The sequence below is a fragment of the Chiroxiphia lanceolata genome, chromosome 2 (genome assembly GCF_009829145.1).
Source record: "Chiroxiphia lanceolata isolate bChiLan1 chromosome 2, bChiLan1.pri, whole genome shotgun sequence".
NCBI classification, from domain to species: domain Eukaryota; kingdom Metazoa; phylum Chordata; class Aves; order Passeriformes; family Pipridae; genus Chiroxiphia; species Chiroxiphia lanceolata.
Window position 1 is genome coordinate 17,150,656 of NC_045638.1, and position 20,101 is coordinate 17,170,756.

Below are 20,101 nucleotides of genomic sequence, written 5' to 3' on the forward strand. Positions count from 1 at the left end.
CCCACCTCACTGCTTTTCTTGTCAACTGCAAATACTCATTAAACAGCCCTTAAAGTGAAAATTTTGTAATTGGAAGAGAAGCATATACTTGAAATACTCAATAACTGCTTTTTACCACTTCATCTTCTTTTAACAAGAGCCAGTAGCACATCTTTGAGGTTATCTGTAGTATGGGTGTAGGTAAGTAAATAACACCTCAAGGAAAACTTGTGTTCGATTTCAGAGGGTCAGAGTGACATAGACACACAGTCTGATGTATACATTCTTACTGCTTCTGATATCTGTGTTTTTTTGTGGCCACTGCTTCAGGAAAAAAGCAAAAATAAAGGCAAGGAAATAAAATCAGGTGATTAATATTTTTTTAAAGTAAGAAGAACTCAATGAATGCTTTTTTTATTTTTTGAATTCATAGGGTTTTTTTTTAGTTGAATGTGCTTCATAGTCCTCACCTTTGTGATCTGAGAGGTAATTAGAGGATTTGTAATATCCCACTGGTTTGATCACAACTCATACTCATTACATTTTATAATGAGTATATAGCTTATAAATAACATTTTGAAGGTATAAGGTTATACAGAGATAATTACACAGCTGAAATACCTTGGCACAAGGCCAAAGGCTAAGCACTTTCCACCATCCCTCCTAAATTGAATAACTTCACTTTATGAAGTGTATCATCAGAAATTGTTTTCATTAGTCCCAGAGGGCAAATTAAGGTTAATAAAAATCCAATTCCAGATTACCCATATATGTGAATATTTGTATTTGTAGAACCTTTCTTTGCCAATTACATTCCTCACTGACTGTGTATATGTGAATACAAATACGTAGGTCAAAGCTTCAGCTCACATTTCTGCAATTTTGAACTATTTTACCGTTCTCTGAGACAGACCTCCTCTGAACTTGATTGTGAGACCCTGCAAGATTTTTCAAACTGAGCAAAACTAAGCGCACTCCTTCTACTAAGCTGGGGTTTCTCAAATGCCCCGAATCCCACTGTCCTGAGTTTCACTTGACCTGCATAGCATTCATTCAACCCATCTGCTTTGGTCCTCCCAGTATTTGTATATTCTCTTCTTTAAATGTTGTGTTAAATAGTCTATTCTTCATACTTCATAGAAAGTATTTTGTGAATTCTTTAGCAATCTGAGAAACCCTTTAGTAGAGGTGAATTGGGGGGTAGGCTTTTCCATTTCCCTGTGATAAATCAGTGTAATCTGAATTAGCACATGCATATTGGAGTCACCTCTGCTTTTACAAAATTATAGTCTTGTTACAAGTGTCTTCACTCTGCTATTGCACGCCCCCCACTTTTTCCCACTTTCCAAAAAAGAGGTCACCTTCTTACTTGATAAGACAACTGTTTCTGGCTCTTAGCATAGGAAAGAACATTGTGTATAAAGAATAATATAAGAAACGGCTGAGTGTACAGAAATATTTACCCAGGATAATCTTTCAACCTCTAACATTGTGTGTTTGAGGGACTTCGTTTTTCAGAGATGGTGTCTTTATCACTTGGTGGATATTTTTGGTCTATGAATTTATATACTCTTATAGCACAAAGAATAGCTTTGGGCAGAATTATCCTATTGCTAACATTTTTGTATATTTTTTAGAAGAAAGGGTTTTTTTTCCACCCCAAAATTAAATTAAGAGATTAGTAAGTTGCTTTTGTTGATCTTAACATTAAATGAAAAAGTCTTTCACCAGTTAGTTAATATACTCAGTCTATTACAGTGCCATTATTGAAGAACAAAGCATTAGGAAAAACAAAGAGAATTAATAATTGGGAATGCTTGGTGAAAAACTATATAAAGTTGTCTTTTACTAATCTATGCAACCTGTTAGGCAATTGTTGTTTGGGGGTTTTTTATCTGGTGGATGAAACTATGTCTAAACAACTTTTTTCTACAGGTTATTGACATGCCAGAACACAATCCTGGAGATATGGGGGGAACGATGAGACTGGGGAAGAGGAGGACTGTTTTCAAAACAGAAAATTCTGTTTTAAGTAAGTAGTTTTCTTGCCCTTTGGATTGGAGCTCTGTAACATGGAAAAGCAAAAATGTCAAAGCACATTTTTTTAAAGGACTATAAGCTCAAGCAAGCTGTTGGGTGACAACTTTCCTGAGCTTGTTCACTCTGATCCTGTTCCCATATACATTTACTGAGGACTGGAATGTAAAAAAGAAATGGGAGACATCTGTAATTCCCAGTGAAACTGTCAGTTAGAGTCCAATGCTTTAAATAAACAATGAGGAGAATGTTGAGATAACTGAAATATATTTCATGGTAGTTTAATTCATTTTATTTTTGGGAAAATCAGAGTGCTTTCTTCCTATTTTCTTTATAAGCTGATAAGATGTGTGAGCCGGGGCTTCTTATTCTACCCCTGAAGCTTTTTGGTAGAACTAACCCAAACTCCTGCCCCTTACACTCTTCCCAGACCTAAATGTTGCTTCCCTAGAGTTGCCAGTGCACCTCAGCCTTAAACATCTTATGGCCTTGCTGCCTTAGTCCTTACCTTGTCTTGACAATGTTCTCTGGTAGCCAGGCCCTCCTTAACACCAGTTTCTGATCCAGCACTGCCCTAGGCCTAGCCCAGCCCTGGAAACAGTCTCATTTTGGGAAATTGAAGTAATACTTGTCTCATATTAATCAACCCATTATACAGGAGTAATATAAATGATACTGTAAATGTGAAAAAAGTAGTTTCTTGTCCATTGATTATGTATGGCTGTATTTCTTATATTGCCCTGCGCCTGACATTGATCTGAGCTATTACTATATTTACTTATGTTGAACTTATGGAATGCATCCTTCTGAACTTTTTTAAATTGACACCTACTTCAGCAGATGACCAAAGTGTAATACATGTGTGCATTTAATGAAAAATCTGCCTTTCTAGAGAATGCTCATGCTAGTGATCTTGCCGACTTGGGTGATACTTTGCCTCGGTGTGTTATAGATATGCACAAGTTGTTCTACGGCCCAAACACTTAGAAAAGTTAATAAAAATTAACAAATTTTGTAACTCTTGACCAGTATTATGAACTGTTTTGATGACAATATTTATCAAAGAACCATAAAAAACTCTGGTATTTTACTTAGGAAACCTGATTTGACTTTCTAATGCTTTACAACTTGAATGAAAATAATGGTTTTTAAGGAGATGGTTCTTTAACGTATGCACCACTTCTTATAAAATTGCAATACTATCGTTCTACAATTTTTGGAAATGTTCTTGGCAGTCTAGTTCTTGTACCAGCTCCTCAGCAAGGTAGTAATTGTGATGACCTTGGGGTAAATTGAGAGCAAAGTCTGAGCCATGATTGTAAGTGAGAGATATGATTATAATCTGGTTTACTGCATACCTCTAACTTATTCCTTATTGCTGTGAAATCTGGAGTGTTCCAGATTACACAGAGGACTGCAAGAGTCATTTGGGTAATGAGATCAGGAAAACAGAAAAAAGCAATATTCTCTGTTCTTTGGAGGTATTACGCCAGCTGCCATGCATAATCTATTAAAATGGAACAGATGCTACTAAAAGCCTTCCTTCCCTGCATGTTTTCTGTACCACTGTTGTAAAACCCTGAGGGGATTTTATATTGCTTTTTCGCTCAAACATTTTTTAATTTTATTTTGAGCTTTACAATTTAAATTAGTTTAAGCATGTCCTTTAGTCTCTAGTATGCCTAAGGTATTTCTGGTCAATGGAAATAGGAATCCTGAATAAACTCAGGTAATGCTAAATTAAAAGAAACTAGTCATCACTCAGGAAAGACAGAAAGTTGGAGTGAGATTAATAGTTTCTTGTTATGTTTTACATATGACTTTTTTGAGGTTTAAATTACAAGAAATAGTTGTAACAACTATTAAAGCAACACATTAGCATAAATTTATTTTTTGTTTTATATTCAGGGAAGCTTTATGGTGATGAAGCATTTGTAGAGGAGCGACACAGGCATCGATATGAGGTAAGCACTGCTAATGTACTTTATGCTCAAAAGTTAAAACTTGAGCAAACTGTTTCTCTTGGTAGGCAGAAAAAAGCTGATGGGAGTTTTCTTACATAAGCATAAACCAAAATTTAGTAGTGGTTAGATGGTATAATTTAGATTGGAAGGAGCTTTTCGAAGTCTTTTGGTCCAACTCCCTGTTGGAGTTGAGCCAACTTTAAAATTAGATCATGCCACTCAGGATTTTGTTCCACCTTGTTTTGAACCTCTTTCAAGAGAGAGTTTCTACAACATCTTTTGACAATTTGTTCCAACGCCCTTGTATCTAACAGGAGAATTCCTTGAGCAGTTTGTCTTTTTAGTCTCAGTTATGTGCTGTGCATCTCTGAGCAGAGTCTGTCCCGTTAGATAGTTGAAGTCAGCCATGAGGTCCACTCTTGGCTTTCTCTTTCCTAGGCTGAACAAATTCAGCTCGTCCAGTCTCTCCTCTCATGTTGCACATGGCCCAGCCTCTAACCATTCTGATTGGACTTCCTATGAGCTCTCAACATTTTTTCCATCTCTTTCTTGTATTGAGGAGCCTGAGTGTAGACACAGTATTGCAGAGGAGTTCTTGGAAGTGTTCAACAGAGGGGAATAATGTCAGGTACTGTTTCTGGGTTGGAGAAGATGCAGTGTTTAGCAAAATGGTCTTGGAGAGCTGTATCAGAGATTACCTGGCTTGGTTTCTTGTGAAACACTCGGAAGGTAAAGGCTTGTAATCCTTAAATGCACTGGCCAGTTTGGCTTCTTTAAAGGTTTAGATTATGTTTAGGTAGTGCGTATTCTTTCATGGTCTAAATGTAGGCAGACTTCAGACATCTACAATTCAGAGGCCAATTCACATCACTTGCTTCCTACCATCCAATTATGTATGTCCCTTGTTATGTGTCCTCTCCTCTGTTTGCAAACGTGTGGGAAAAGGTGTCCAAATACTTTCAAAATACTGTCATGAGGACATGGAGTGGATTCCTAGAGTTATTTCTGAGGTGGTTCAGAAGGGGCCTCACTCCGTCAGTGTCTCAAGAAGGGCCTGAACTATGGGATGTGTGCATGCTATAACTGATTCAGACAATGTTTTTTCCTTAAAACATGGGGGGAGATTGTAATGGTGGTAAACGTGCTCAAAGTTGGAATGTTAACTGAGTGGTTAGAGCATCATCGAGGACATGAGACAGCTCACTGCAGAGCTCCTCAGTTTGAAGGAGGAGCTGAACCACAGCTTGTGTCATAACCACTGAAATGCAGTGTTCAAAGGGGAGGGTAGTCTCTACACCTAGTCTAGTGGGCCACTGGAAAAAGGAGGAATGCAAGCTGCTCAGAAGCAGGAGGACAGCAAGCAGAAGGGACCCTGGCTTTAATCTTTTGAATGTTGCATAGTAACTTACTGATTCATCTCTTTATTTAATAAGCATGCACACTTTTACAAATTTATACTGGAGAGTTGTTAAAACAAGAAAGCAAGAGTTCCCAGTCCTTTCCCAATTCTTTTCATTCTTGTATGCATGCTAAATTACTATTAACTACTACTGTTTGTTAAATCCAAGAATAACAATTATTATTATTTTCAATATTTCAGGTGAACCCAGAATTGACTCACTGCTTTGAAGAGAAAGGTTTGAAATTTGTTGGCCATGATACAGAGGGGAACCGAATGGAAATTATTGAACTGGAGAGTGAGTGTCTTGTTTGTAGTACTGTTTGCCTGTTAAAACTGTATAACAACTATAGGTTGTTAAATGACATGTAGACACGATATTAAGCTGTCATAACAGCCAAGATCATGTTGGGGGATACTGCTGACTCCATCTGTATATTACAATGAGTGAAAATTAAGAGTGTGTTAGGAAAAGTCTTAACACTTTGTAAGGGTTGTGCATGCAGAGACAATCATGCTCCTTTTCCAAAAGGTCATAATTCTAGCTCAGGGGGATTTGGCTGTGTAGAATCATTCAGTGATTTAGGAGGTCATTTGTCCAACTCTGTGCTTCCTTCCATACAGGGCTACATTCAAATATAGGTCGGGTTGTCAAGAGTTTTATCAGTCAAGTTTTGGGTATCTCCAAGTATACTACTGCTCTTTGAATGCAGCGATCTGGCCATTTTGTGGTCTACCCATAGTCACAACTTTCAACTTGGATGCTAGGAAACCATATCAAAAGCCTTGTTGAAGTCAGAATTAAGGAAGGCTACTGCTTTCCCTGCATCCAAAGACAGATTGTTCTCTTTAGCTTGTGCTAAACTGTCTTCCTGTCCTTCATGTGTCTGGAAGTGCCTTGGAGGAAGATTTGTTTCATAATCTTGACATAAACTGAGGTTAAACTAGCTGTTCTGTGGTTCCTTGGATCCTTCTTTTTGTCTTGGAGAAGGGCATGGTGACTGCCTTTTTCTAGTCATCAGGGACCTCTTATGATCACCTTGGCTTTGTAAAGATAAAAACTAACTTCACAATGACATTGCCCTGCTCCCTAAGGACCCTCAAATATTCTTAGTCAGGTCCCAATAACTAATGTGTTCAGTTTGTTTGAGTTTGTGAAATGTGTATACATACAATATAACCAAAGTATAAACCATTACTAGAGTATGTTACCTAGAGAGGCTGTGAAATCTTCATCCTTGCAATTGAGACCTTCAGAGCTTGACTAGACAAACTGTCAGCAACCTGATTTCCCTTTGAACTTGTCCCTGCTTTGAACAGAAGGTAGGAATAGAGGCCTCCCAAGGTGCCTTCCAGTTACTTTGTGTCTCTTCCAGTTACCCACTGGTTAGAATCATTGAAAAACAGTGTGAAAATTAACTGCAAAGCATGCTTGTTTCTTACATGGAAGTGGTTCAGAGAGATGAGTGACACTTTGGAAGTTTAGTAGATTTGGACTACTTTGTTAAGTAAGACGATGTCTTTTCTAAAAGATTCTGAAATAAAAAGGACCAACACTGCATATATTTTTTCACTGGTACACAGAGTAGTTCTTCAAAACCATCCTTTTGATTTTGCATGTATATTTGGTTAACTCCTTGCTCTTAAGTCACTGTTGGCTAGATGAGTATCAGGCACCTGAAGATGCAGGCTATTCTACAAGATTTTTTTTCCTTTTCTGTTCTTATGTGACCCCTAATTGCCATTGGTCAAGATAAACTCCATATATAGAAACAAAAATTCATCACAAGAATACATTATTAGCCTATGGAGTGCTGTTTGTTGCATGATACACTTGAGAATTCATTTTATATACTCCATGGTATGTTGTAATTTTGAACCAGGTTTGGTATATAGACACCTACTTGGAATATCAAGCAGCTGCACCATAGAGAGTAATCTGAGAGCAAAGGATACATGTGAATTCATAAACTACCAATAGTCATGAGTGTTCTTGGGTTAGTTTGTTCCTGACAGATTGCCTCTCTTACACGTGCTGGTGTTGGGAGGGTGCTTTGCCCTGCATCAACAACTTCTACAGAGAACATCATGAAATAAATCAGGCAGAATTTTTAAATTGCGTGTTACTGTGAAAAGAAGAAAAGCAGCAGTAAAACCTGGAATTATTTCATAATGGGCTGCAAGGAGACTCTGTTTACTAAAGAAAAACAGTCGTAAGGAATAGGGTAAGTTGGAGCAGAAGCACAGAAATAACAGTACACCAGATAGCTTAAGGCAAAGCTTTTAGGTTTTGGAACTATTTAATGCTTTGTCATTGAAGTTATGATATAAATCTAGGATCCATTTGCTCTTTAAGATACAACAGCAGAGAGAAGAACAGTATGCTAGACCATATAGTTTTATCTTCCTAGAAGAAAATCCCTTATTTCTTGTTACCACCTACTCTGTACTGCAGAGAAATTCCTTAAATGTTTGGGATTATTTTGGAAAATGTAGAACCAGAGGAAGTCTGTAACTAGTTTTGTCCAATGTCCTGGCACTAGAAGTGGTTAAAACAAAATTCAGAGAAGGAACAGATGCTCAGCATGGAAGAGTACAAAAACATTCTTTTTTACAATTTTGAAGAAGAAAGAAGGGAAGCAAAAGCACTAGTAAAAGGGTACTCTGAGTGAGAAACAAAGAGTTGAAGATTTAAGAGAAGGTGAAGCAGCATATTGTTCTGAATATACGTGCATAAATATATATTGGAAACCAAACTGTGATGAAAATAACATGGTGATTGTAACTTTGTGACTGTTCCTTCGTGTGCCCCGCCCCCTCCCCCTCACCCGGTGTTGGTACAGGTTTATTATTCAGCTTTTTTAAATCACAGGATTTTTCCTTAATTTGCCTTACTAACTTTCTACCTCTGTTGTCAATAGCTTTTTGTGGAAAAAAAGTTAAGTTTCCTGCTGCCTTACCCTTAAATTCACATGTAGTGATCTGGCTTCTGGACACCTGTCTGAAATCCTCAATATACTTTTTTTTCTTGAACTTTTTCTGGTATCTTCTTCCTATATAGTGTAATTTTCTTTGACATCTATCTTGCAGATCACCCATATTTTGTGGGAGTTCAGTTCCACCCAGAATTTTCCTCAAGACCTATGAAACCTTCACCTCCATACCTTGGACTGTTGCTAGCAGCAACTGGGACACTCAATGCATACCTTCAGCGTGGATGTAAATTGTCTCCAAGGTAATCTTTCTTTGTTACTTACCTGCAGTTTGACAGTCACATTTTTGGAGGGACTATCCCATCCTTCAGTTCAGAAGTCCGGAAGAGGAAGAAGAGTTCTTCGTGTGTTGATTTACTTGTATCTGTACATACCTGTCATAAACCCTGGTCTAAAATAACCTGTAGCAGAAAACACAGTTCCTGACTTTCTCCTTTTCAGGAGCTATTAGGGATGAAGCCCTAACCCCACATTATAATCAGAAAGAAATAAAAAACCTCCAGTAAATTCATGTGAAGCTGGTGGCCTCCTGTACTAACTTCTATTGACAGTAGTTTCCTAGGGAAAGAGGTTTGCTAGAGAATCAAGCAATGAAGTGAAATTCTTACCTAGTTGTAGTTGAATGATGATAGCAACAACAAAGAAAACACTAATTTTATTTTGAAGTAGCCAAATAATAAATACTATCTTGCAGAGACAGACCTGAAACAAAACAGTTGGGGTATCTTTAGACTTATGGAAGGGTTTGGATCTAGATCAAAACTGGATGGTTCAGCTAAACTAAAACTCTTTGTCCTGATTCTCTTGGACACGAAGGTTTTGGGTTGTTGAATGTAGCAGTATTTTTTAGCCAGTGTTAACTATTTCTTGTTTATTTCAATGATATTAATACGATTTCATTGTAATAGGAATACTAAAGCGGTCAGAAGGAAACTTAGGGCACAATAACAAAAATGAAAAAAAATCATAAAATGACTGAATAGTAATGCTGAACTGATGCAACTCTGGGATATTGACTTTTCTTCTAAACAAGGCACCAAACTTATTAGTTTTGTGGGTTGGGCTGCTTTCCCCCCCCCCCGACCCGAGTGTTGTGTTCTATTAAAATGAAGTCATTTTGTTGAGAAATAGAAATTTTATTCAGGTTTGAGTAGTAATGGAAAATAGCCAAGCCAGACCAGACCAATCTGGTTCGGTAGCCTACTCCTTTATGGGTATATCAGTTGACTTTATAAATGCATTTCATCTTTGTTCATTCTGCCCAGTTGTGCAATAATGTACATACAAAGACAATTATTATTTCTGATCTGCAAAGTACAGCTTGATTGAAATATTCCTGTTACCTTAGCCTGTCATTGTAATTAGTGGTCATAATGTTAACTACCTTTTAAAATCTGTGCTGATGCAATACATAGGTCAGATTTTTGTGGTGCTTGACAAGGGGCAGTCTTTGACCACAGTGATATTCTCTCTTTCCCTCTTTGTGAGTTCTCTGCCTCACTCTTGATCTTGTTTCCAAGGTCCCAATATCTTTTTTCACACTGCTTCATCCCATAGGTAAAACTATTTATCTCTGAGATAAAGAAAAACTACTTTTTTTTGATGAGTGGTCTGTACATGTCCTGCTAATTTAAATCCCTTAACATTATAGCAACTATGCTGTCTAAACTTGACTTTAATTTTTGGCAATTACGGAATGTGCCACACTTAGACTTGTTTGAATTAATCATTAAAAAATTATACACAGCTCTTTTTCTTCAGATGCATACAATAAACTCCAACTAAACCTTAAACATTTAGCAAAGACATTCATACCCCAACACTTATATATAAAGTTACAGATTTTACCATTTACAGCAATCAAGCAAAATCCCTGTGTCTTGAGAAAGAGCACTGGAATAGAAAAACATGTAGAGGCTAAAAGAGGAGCATTTTGCAGGGAAGAATGTTCAGAAGGGAATTTCAGTGCTAATTACAGCACACCCACTCATGTTAAGATGTCCACCTGCCTAGTGGAAAGGATTTCCAAAGTAGACCTTTAAACCTCAGAATGCTGGTGATTTCACTGAGCTGTAAAGCTAAGGCAGGTCATAGCAAGACTGAAACAAATCTGAGGAGAGGATTTTCTGCACAACTCATCTAGCACTGCCTGCATGAGCTGTAGTCATGCTGTTGATAGAGCAAAGATGTAACCTGAACGAGAATTTGTGGAGATTAGCAAGTTGAACAAATTGCCTAAACCAGGCTATTATAAACACTAAAAGGAGAGGTAATGATGAAGTCCTGAGACAAAAGGAAATATGTATTTCAGCATGAGAGTCTTAACAGGAAACCATTACCCCAAAACATTTAACAGCCCCGTAATCAGGGTGTTAGAACATCTGACACCTGGACAGCAGCCCTAGCTTCTAAGCCAAACTAGTAGTAAATTTAAAGATGCATTACAACTCCCAGGAGAGTGCCCTAAATAAATAAAAGTGAATAAACCTTCTCTTAAAATTTTGTGAGGCCTAGTCTGGTAGAGACATAGGCACGCATGGGCATGACCATACCTAGTTTGAGACTGGAATGTATCCTCAGGGGTTTTAAACTTCTTTCCCAGAAGCTTTGGTGTGTACAGAGACAGTCAAGAGCTGAGCAAAGGATCAGAGTAACTCAGTGATGAGCTATTACTTAGTTACCTGAAGTGGTAGTTGGGCACCCAAGTTGCCTTTGTGGTTTCAACCTCTCATGCTTTATGCCATGAGTGCCCAGCCATCAAACAAACCCATGCACTTCATTTCCTTGTGAATGGTTTTAGATCATGACCTTTTCCACATCTTTCCATGGAAATACTGAAGGCACCATTTCATATAGAAGTGAGGCAGGTGGGAGGCTTCCAGTTTACATGTTTCATTTTCAAGGACAGAGAAAACTAGATCCACATGAGACTCTCAAAGCATACAAAACCCACAAATACACTCCTTTGTAAGAGAAAACGGAAGGTTTTAATAGAAAACTAGTGGATGAAGAGGGGAACTTCACATGTAATGCTGTTGGCTTTTACTGAGTCTTACATAGTTTCATTTGGAAAAAATAATAAAAATTGGCTTATCTTTGGGAACAGTGTAATATGGGTTGCAGATTCACTGTGTACAATAAAGCCGTGTTGCTGGTTTGTTTTGGTTTGTTGTTTTGGGGGGGTTTTCCCCCATAGCAAGTTTAGCATCAGCAGGCTTTATTTCTTCTTTGTCCTCAACCTGCACCTTTATTAATGGCCTGCAAGAGCAAGCCAGAGTGCATTAATTATGTTTGCAAATAATGTCATTTAAATAAGAGCTGAAAGCTCTACTCAGAACAAAGAAATAACATAGAAGTATGTAGGGAATTTAGAAATCTGTGCTGAATATAGTGACATCTTTGGAGGAAGAGGATAAAAAGCTGAAGATAAATAATTTAAACACAAATGTTCAATAGATGGGAGAAAATGTAGGAAGTGAGAGATATTCCTAGGTGAGAAAGTGTGGGCAGTTATGACTACTGCCAGAAGAAATTTTTGCAGATCATTAGTGAATGTACTAATGTGAGGCACCAATCCAATGCCATCACGGAGTACTCTCTTGAGTTTCAGGCAGGTTATTAATACAAGATGACTTATGAGTTGTGTTCAGAGACAAGGAACAAAAGTGGCCAGAGAAAAGAAGGAGTGGTGCATTAAGAAAACCACCAGAAACCTCAGAAAATTTGCCCATATGGAGTTTACTGCAGTAGCATGGTCCAGCTATCTCCCAGGTCAGCTGTGGAGGAAAGTTTGGGTGAGAACCTGTGAACAGAACAGAAAAGAACCTGTGTGACATGTTCTGGTGTATGAAAGACAAAAGCAGTACGGGCAGGGCTATCTCTGATGTCCCCTGTACATTGTCCCCAGTCAAGAACGTATCTGGCATAGCATCTGCCATTGGCCAAATCCAGGCATCTCAGATTAAAGTGAAAGAAATTATGTGATTTGAAGACTGTCAAGAGAGCAGCAAGAGAGGGGCTGCTCCACAAAAGATGACAATCCAGGAGCTGGGGTGGCAGCTGTCCTGGTAGGGAGAGGACTGGCAGGAGTCAGTACTGCAGTCTCCAAAGAAGGCAAGAGGTCTGGCTCCAGTGACAGTCACCACTGGGGAAGGCCCCAAGTGAGGATGGTCCAGGCAGCAAAGACCTCTTGTTACACTCAGTGCTCTTACAGAAAACTATGGAAGGAAATCTTCTCTTAACCATAGTGGCACTTAGTAATGGTTAGTTAAGTCAGTTACTTTGTCATTTAAGTGTTAGATGTTTACAGTGAAGACCCTTCTGAGCTAGTCACCTCAAGTCTTTTTCTGTAGTCATTAAATGAAAATGCACTTCAAGGAGCCAAACAGCTCATTATTATTGTTATGTGGGTCGCATACACATTATGTGCTGCAAGTGCCTGTTTCTCTCCACTGATTGTAAGAAGCTGGTGGTAAGTATCTCAGATGAAGATGTTATCCTAGGTCCAGTTATGTGAGTGCAGGTGTCTGGCAGATTGGGACTGGCGACTCAGGTACGTCCTGAGGGATTCCTTAATGATATGATGTTTTGTTGAAGCATAGGATTGTATAATGATGATCATCATAATAAATGTTATATAATTTTTTTAACCATATAATGATCATAGAAATGTGCACTGCATATGGGTGACTGCAGTTATAGTCATTGCACAGTCAAATATGCATTTATTCTAAGTAATGTTTTAATGACTATAATATCTTTAATAATTCAGCTTTTTGGGGAGGAAATAAATGATAATAATTAACAGATTTCCTTTTGCTGGGTTCTCGAAAGCTAAACAATTGTTTGTTTTAAACAACCACAGCCTGTACTAAATCTAATTACATTTATCTTTAATTTGCACTGAGAAAGAAATGCATTTAGCTTGGCTCCTGCCTTTGCAGGGCATAACATTACTGTAACAACTGTTTAAATTGCTTACATTTCTGGAAAATGAGTTTTTTGTCAATTTTACATTAAAAAAAAAAAGAAAAAAAAGATCCTCTGAAACTGTCAAATACTTTGTTTCTAAAGAATGTGGATTTTCCAAGGGAAACAAGTAGAATGTTGGAGGAGTACCCATTTTACGGTTGCCCGTGTTTCTTAATAAGAACACCGAAAGCAGGCAGTGTGGTGCTTTTGAGCAGCTGTTTGGAAAATACAGGTTTAAAATTGATCTTGAGTCTTAATTCTAGTGATTTTGCAGCTGAGGTAATGCATTCCAGCTACATGTCATATGGCCCCAGCAGTCAGCTACCTTCTATACCATACCAACAGGGAATCTTCTCATCCTGCTTCCTTCCATGCTTTAGACTGATAAATAGCAGGGGGATGATGATGCTTCTCTCAGTAGAAAAGCAAGATCTGCAAGGGGAATTAATTTGATAATAATGCACAAGCAGGGGAAAGCTCTTTTTATTGTTTACGTCTTGAGAAGACAGGGATCTGAGGATGAGTGAACTTCAAAACAAAACCCTGTAAGGTAATTTCTCAACAAAGGATGTTTTCTTTGCTCAGGTCAGGAAATAGTTGCAGTTCACTGCAAAGTGAAATGCCAGCTAGGTTCTAGGAAGTGTTCTGTGTTAACTTAAGGGGTTTCACATTAGTTAACTGCAAAGGGAAATACCAGCTAGGTGCTGGTTAGTATTTCACTGTGCAGTGAATTTATTTCTATTAACTACAGCTAGATTAGGTGTAAGGATCAAAGTGACCAAAATTCTTCATCTTAAAGACTAAAGTGACTGACTGACTAGGTGCAGTGACACTGCACACTTTTTGCGTTTTGTTTTTTCTTTCCTTGGCCACTTCTTTATACTGCAAATCTCACAAAAAAAAAAAAAAGGGAATACAGCTGCTGGGGTTAGATCTTATATCTATATAGTGGCCTTAGATCTTCTCAGTAGCTGCTTTTTGTTGGAATCCACTGTTATAAGAATTGTTACAAACAAGATGAAGGGGGTGCAGGTTACTGCCCAAGATAATTACTAATTAATTTCTGCAAACTGGGAACAGGCTTGAGAAGTTGGGGAAATGATGGAAGCATCTGGTGCTGTGTGACTGCTTCTATGTGCATATGCCTCTAAAACGTGTGACCTTGGGTGGTGGAGGATCTAGGATGAGAGTGCTGGGTGGGAATCAGCGCCTACCTGCCTTCAAGAGATGAAGCTGGGCAGTTCTTCACTCACTTCACTGGTCCCTGAGCATTTTTCCTTAAGCATCTGACTCCCATACTGTGTTGTATACAGAGCTCTGGCATGTTTTACAGCTGTGACTGTCACTGGGCAGCAGAGCTAATTTAAAAAAAAAAAGTTCTCTGAAGACTTTGGTCTTAAATCAGGGCAGTCATAAGATTACATAGCTCTCTATGATCACAGTTTTACTCTGTTCTGTGGATGGTATTTGCTGTTTTGCTGTGATGTGAAAATACAAAACTGTTTAATAATACTGAATTTTTGTTCCATGTTTCCATGGGTACTTTCAGAAAAAAGTAAGTACAATGTCGGTGATGTTGTGTTTGTCTGTGTGCATCTGGCATGCTTGATCATAATGTTAACAACACTTTCCTCACTTGAACTGTGTAATTGATTGCCAGCTGGTGAAATGATCAAATTGAGCATTTCATGCTAGGCTGATATGACACGCTCTTTGTAAGAACCACATCAGCAGCGTGTGTGTCATGCAAAGAAAGGGCAAAATGCTGTAGGCAAAATCTTAATGTTAGGACAGCCAGAATAGATATGCTGTTTTATACAAAACTTGGTACAATGACTTGCTGTAACTGTGGGAGGCTTTCTTAACAGTCAGAGATAGAAATTAAATGAGATGACTGCTGGTGCCACTCTGCCTGTCCCGCGCTATTAAAAGGCTGGTTTTTTTACTTGCTCTTTCTTGGTTTTTCTTTTCACTCAAAGAAGAGACGATGAAATTCAGGCAACAATGCAGTGCTCAATAACAAGTGCTAGTATAGCTGAGTGCAGTTTGTTCACTGTTCCACATTGCAGTCTTGATCAAAGATCTCTAGCTGTGAAGCTACATAGTTCCCCTTGAAACATTATGCAGCAGGCAGTCACTGGGGATCCACAGATAAGGCTGTGTCTAGGTGAGTCACGGGGCTGCTTACGTTCTTGATGTCTCAGAAGGAGATCTGCCCCCAGGTGGGGAGCATGACCTGACTGAGGTCCTGTTGGCTGGAGGATGAAGGTGTATGTGGTAAAAGCGAGATGTGACAAGACAGGTGTGCAGAGGCTGGCGTAGAGTTGGTACCCAAAGCTGTGTGAGGTCTGAGATCCCCACCTGTACTGTGTTAATCATAACCTATGCTCTGAATTGTCATGGGACTGACCAGAATTACTGCTGCTCAAATGTACTTGTGAGTTCCCTGGGCTGCCTTTGCTGCCTTCTGATCTTGGGAAATTCAAATATATGGAAAGCAGAATGCAGAAATGAAGTATGGTAGGGGTAGGTTGACGCTGGAGGCACTTCTGAAGTGCACTTCAAGTTAAGATAAACCTGGAGACCCAACAGGCTTCACAGCTGACTGAAAATGTGGTTTGTGGGCACTTATTTATCTCAGTTGCTGTGGTGATTCCTGTTCTTCACTGTTTCCCTGTTCTGGCCACTTATAAAACAATCACTTGCATGGCTGTTTGTTCTGTGAAAACCAATCTGCTTCTCTCAGGAAACAGCAGAAGGGGATAAAACCTTAGGAAAAACTGTCAGGATATTGATTGGTGCAATGAAAATGATTTATGTTCCGACTGGAAGAACAAAAATTGTAATTTAAGTGTTAGTTGAAGAATTCCAAGTAAATGAAGTTATCTTAACTTTTTCTTTGGTCAAAACAATGATTATCATAAAGGACAAATTCCTTTTATTCTTACTCTGAATACCTGTTATTCTCCATGTTGTTAATCATGATTGTAGCCACACAACACTAGCAAACTGTAGAACGAATGTACAGGAGCCAAGCAAAAAGAAATTGAGCATACTGTTTATTAGGTAGAATATTTTTTCTTGTCAGGTCTTAAACTCCAAACTTAAGCCCATTCCTTTAGAGAAAGATGTTCTTAAGTTTTCTGGAAATGGGTTGCATTTGAGGAAAGTGTTGATCATATGGGTTGGAGGGTTTGAAATAAAATATTTGGTTCGGATCCTTCTGAATGCCTATTGCTTCTAACAGCGACAGCTACAGTGACCTAAGCGATGACAGTTCTCCAGAAAAAGAGTTTCCTAATCCTGGCACAAGCTGAAACGATTGTATGAGATTACAGAAATGGATGATTCTATTGAGGTAAACTGAATCATTTTGATACTACTTTATGGTACTTATTTCTTCTAGACTTAAAACAGGAGACAAAGTTAACTTAATTCTCCCTTTTTTTTCAAATCCCATCTGAGAGCTTATGTCTTCTTTCTTGCCTGTAGCACTTGTTTTCCTCTTCTGCTGCTTAACTCTGTAATTGTGATATTAAAGTCTGCTAAGTGTTTTGAGTACATCTTATATGTAGGATGCTATACAAAATCAAGTTGTGTTACTGTTTGAAGATATATTGAAAATACATTTTTAAATTATGTCTTATTTTTTTGTTACTTCAATTTGCAAGTTGGAATCACTTTGAGTATACTATGTAGACATGACTTTTTATTTTGCATTAATATTCACCTTTATTTGCATTTGATGCATTGATACCACATCCCAACATAAGTACTTGGATTTAATCTGCAGAGTGATAGAGATACAAACAAATTTTATAAAACCATAGCTTTGTTTGCCATAGGCTTTGCCAGACTGGTGTTGGATCATTTATTTATTAACCTGTAAACACGGTAGTCATAAATTTAATTTCAGTATGACACACCTGATCTCTGCAGGATCCTGGTTTGAAACTTAGCCTTACTCTATCTTCACTGTGCAGATTCATGAGAGTTGTGGCTGGTATGGCACTCTGATTCATGTTTTTCTGAGCACTTCTGTAAGCACGACACAACTTTCCCCTCTGATTTTATTCCTCTCACGTGGTGTAGTCATTAAGCAGCTGTGCCAAACAGACAATTAAGGCTACACATGAATGATGCATTTCTGCCTGATGATCTCCTGATTGAAGTACAGGCATGAGATGCTAGAAATTGGAGTTCAGTCCTTAGCTGCAGCCTGAGTTTCTTCTGAGATTTTCAGTTTATTTCTTTTTCCGTCTCATGTACCACATGTTAAAAATAATAATCCATCCCGAAATCGTGAGAGCAGAGAACAGAATGTTAAATGATTTCATGACCTGGTACATATCGATACAGTACTGATGCATGTCCTAAAATGACCAAGAAATAAGTAAGTAAAATGTTCCTTTTCACTCTTGCCTGGATCCTTCCCACCTCGAAACATCACAATGGTTATGTTTCTTGAGACCAGCACAAAGTACAGGACAGCCCCTTTAGCTTTGTCCTTACTTTACTCAGTGGAATTTATGAATGGTAGTTCTCTGTTTACTGTTGCAGCTCTGACTTGTTCAGTGTGTGGATGAATGTACTTTTGTGATGCTTTTAAGTGGTTGTCAGTAGTCAGGTTGATTTTGTTTGAACGTGTCACTAGTGGATAGCAGTTGTATTCAACAGAATTACTCTACAAAGTACTGAAAAACTAAATCTGGATATAAAAGAAGGATAGAAGCATTGGTTCATTTATTTTTATCTCGTAGTTAATTCTACCCATTAATCAGAGCTGGGTACACATGTAGACTATATTTAGCTTTTTGGGTTTGTTTTGTGCTGTTTGAAGCAGATGAAATGAATCTACTTTAGTATTTACCATAGGACTACTTTAGAGTCAGTCAACAGATTTGAGTGAAAATTACATAAGCGTGAAATAAACGGAGTTAGAGAGAAAATGTTTTTAATCATTGATTTTTTTACATTTATTTTTTCTTCCCCTCCCTCTTTTTGTGTTACAGAAACTTGGGAACAAAACAATATTGAAGAAAGTAGAAGAGTAAGCTGCTTTCAGTTCTCATACTGTCTCCTCCTCTATGGCTTTCAATAATTCTCATTACAGATGACAGTTTAACTGTCCTGTAGCAAAAACAGTTCTGTGTAAATGCTGTTTCTCTTTAAAAGTTACAAAACAGGTGTGCACCTTAGCTGTTAATCATTATTGATCTTGTTCTATATTTCAGAGTGATCTCAGGTGAATATGTATTAATTCACTAGTTCACAGCTGTTCTTGATTTGAAGAAAGATTTTACTGGTTTCAATTTGCCTTAGAACAGGAAGACAAAACGCATTAGTTCTTGGGAGTGAGAGGGAATGCACTAAAACATTTAAGGGAAAATTGTCTTATTCTTGAGCAGTAGAAAACTGTTTCAGATTTGTTTCCCTGTTAAGCTTGTATATATATTTTTTTTTAACTTTTTTTGCTGTTCAATATGTACAAATGAAAAATTCTTGCTGTATTTCAGCTCTTTGTGATTGTAATAATTAATGTTGGATACACATTTTTTCACTTTGCTCTTATAAGTGATTTGATTCCACATAAGTTCATTTGCTCTGTTTCTCCTGGAAGTCTGGTAATACTGACCTGCAAAATTACAGAAGTGATATTAGAAGCTGGTTTTGTATTTATATTTTGTAAAAGAGAAAGTAAATACAATCATATTGAACACTTGTGTGAAAGTTGTAGAAGAACCAGTCACAAACTTGGAGTGTTTTCTAGGATGTTTTTCTGCATCCAGTGACCACTCCATTGTCACAGCACTTAATCCCCAATAGAATACAATGATGTGTTTCAATTTAAAAATCACAAGTTCTTCCACTGCATGCAAGCAACTGCAAGCAGCCCTGCAAAGCCAGGACTGGAGCCTGAATCACTGAGACAGAAGAGGAAGGCAAGAGGTGCTGTACTGGATGTAAGGCTGGATCCCATTAGCAGTGGGGCATCATCAAACCTGTCACAGAAGCTGGACCTGAGCTATGTAACTGATGGGCTCCAGATGCCTGGAACACACTTTCCTATAAAGAAAAATTTTGAATTCTGAGTGTTGTGTTTCATTTTGGTTTTGGGCAAAATGACTTTTTAAAAATTCATCAAAAATTAAATATCTGCACAAAATTAAAAGGCACCGTGTCCCTTATTACAGCTTTGTAAAACATCAAGTTTGAAGCTTTGCATTGCTCTAGGAAATCTCAGGTTACACAGCCAGTTTATCTCTTCAGTAAAAGAAGCTTTAATGGTAGTGAAATATAAAATGTATTCCTATGGTAGTACTTTTCTAAAGTAGTTTACAAATGTGTGCCTTAGAAATAGTTATTGACAGAATTGATGTCACTGTGTGTCTTCCCCACTGAGAGGCACTGGCCACTGGTTTGTGAAAAGTGAAGAATTTCCTAAGACTGTCTATAATGTGCAAATGTATTTTCAAAATATTTTCAATAAATGGTATTATTCAGAAGTGTTTGGATACCTAGTAAAGAATCATTGTGCCAGTTGTGAACTGTGGTGTCAAGGAGGGAATTGTTCATTTAGTCATGTCCCAATGGTATTGTCTGTGAGAAACTGTCTTTTATCCAAAAAAGAAAAGGATATCTCCTTTGAGCCTGTAGATTTTACTAGCCTAAAAATAGCTAGTACTAGCTAAACTACTCCCTTTGGGAAAACCTGACTGTAGATCAGTTGGGTGTGTTGGAGGATGACATTTAAAATC

At 37.9% G+C, this 20,101-nt stretch overlaps 1 protein-coding gene across 4 annotated transcripts in view; it reads left to right on the forward strand.

Moving 5' to 3' along the window:
- Positions 1-19,849, forward strand: part of CTPS2 (CTP synthase 2) — a 63,363-nt gene extending 43,514 nt beyond the window's left edge. For 2 of the 4 annotated variants that reach the window (XM_032677300.1, XM_032677318.1), the window contains exons 14-20: positions 1,915-2,011; positions 3,925-3,980; positions 5,581-5,677; positions 8,470-8,614; positions 14,893-14,898; positions 16,591-16,701; positions 18,356-19,849. In XM_032677300.1, coding sequence (XP_032533191.1) covers positions 1,915-2,011; positions 3,925-3,980; positions 5,581-5,677; positions 8,470-8,614; positions 14,893-14,898; positions 16,591-16,660 — 471 coding nt within the window. In that variant the 3' untranslated portion in view covers positions 16,661-16,701; positions 18,356-19,849. The remainder of the gene's footprint in view (positions 1-1,914; positions 2,012-3,924; positions 3,981-5,580; positions 5,678-8,469; positions 8,615-14,892; positions 14,899-16,590; positions 16,702-18,355) is intronic. The other 2 variants (XM_032677309.1, XM_032677327.1) reach the window with 1 other exon arrangement.
- Positions 19,850-20,101: the final 252 nt, after the last annotated feature.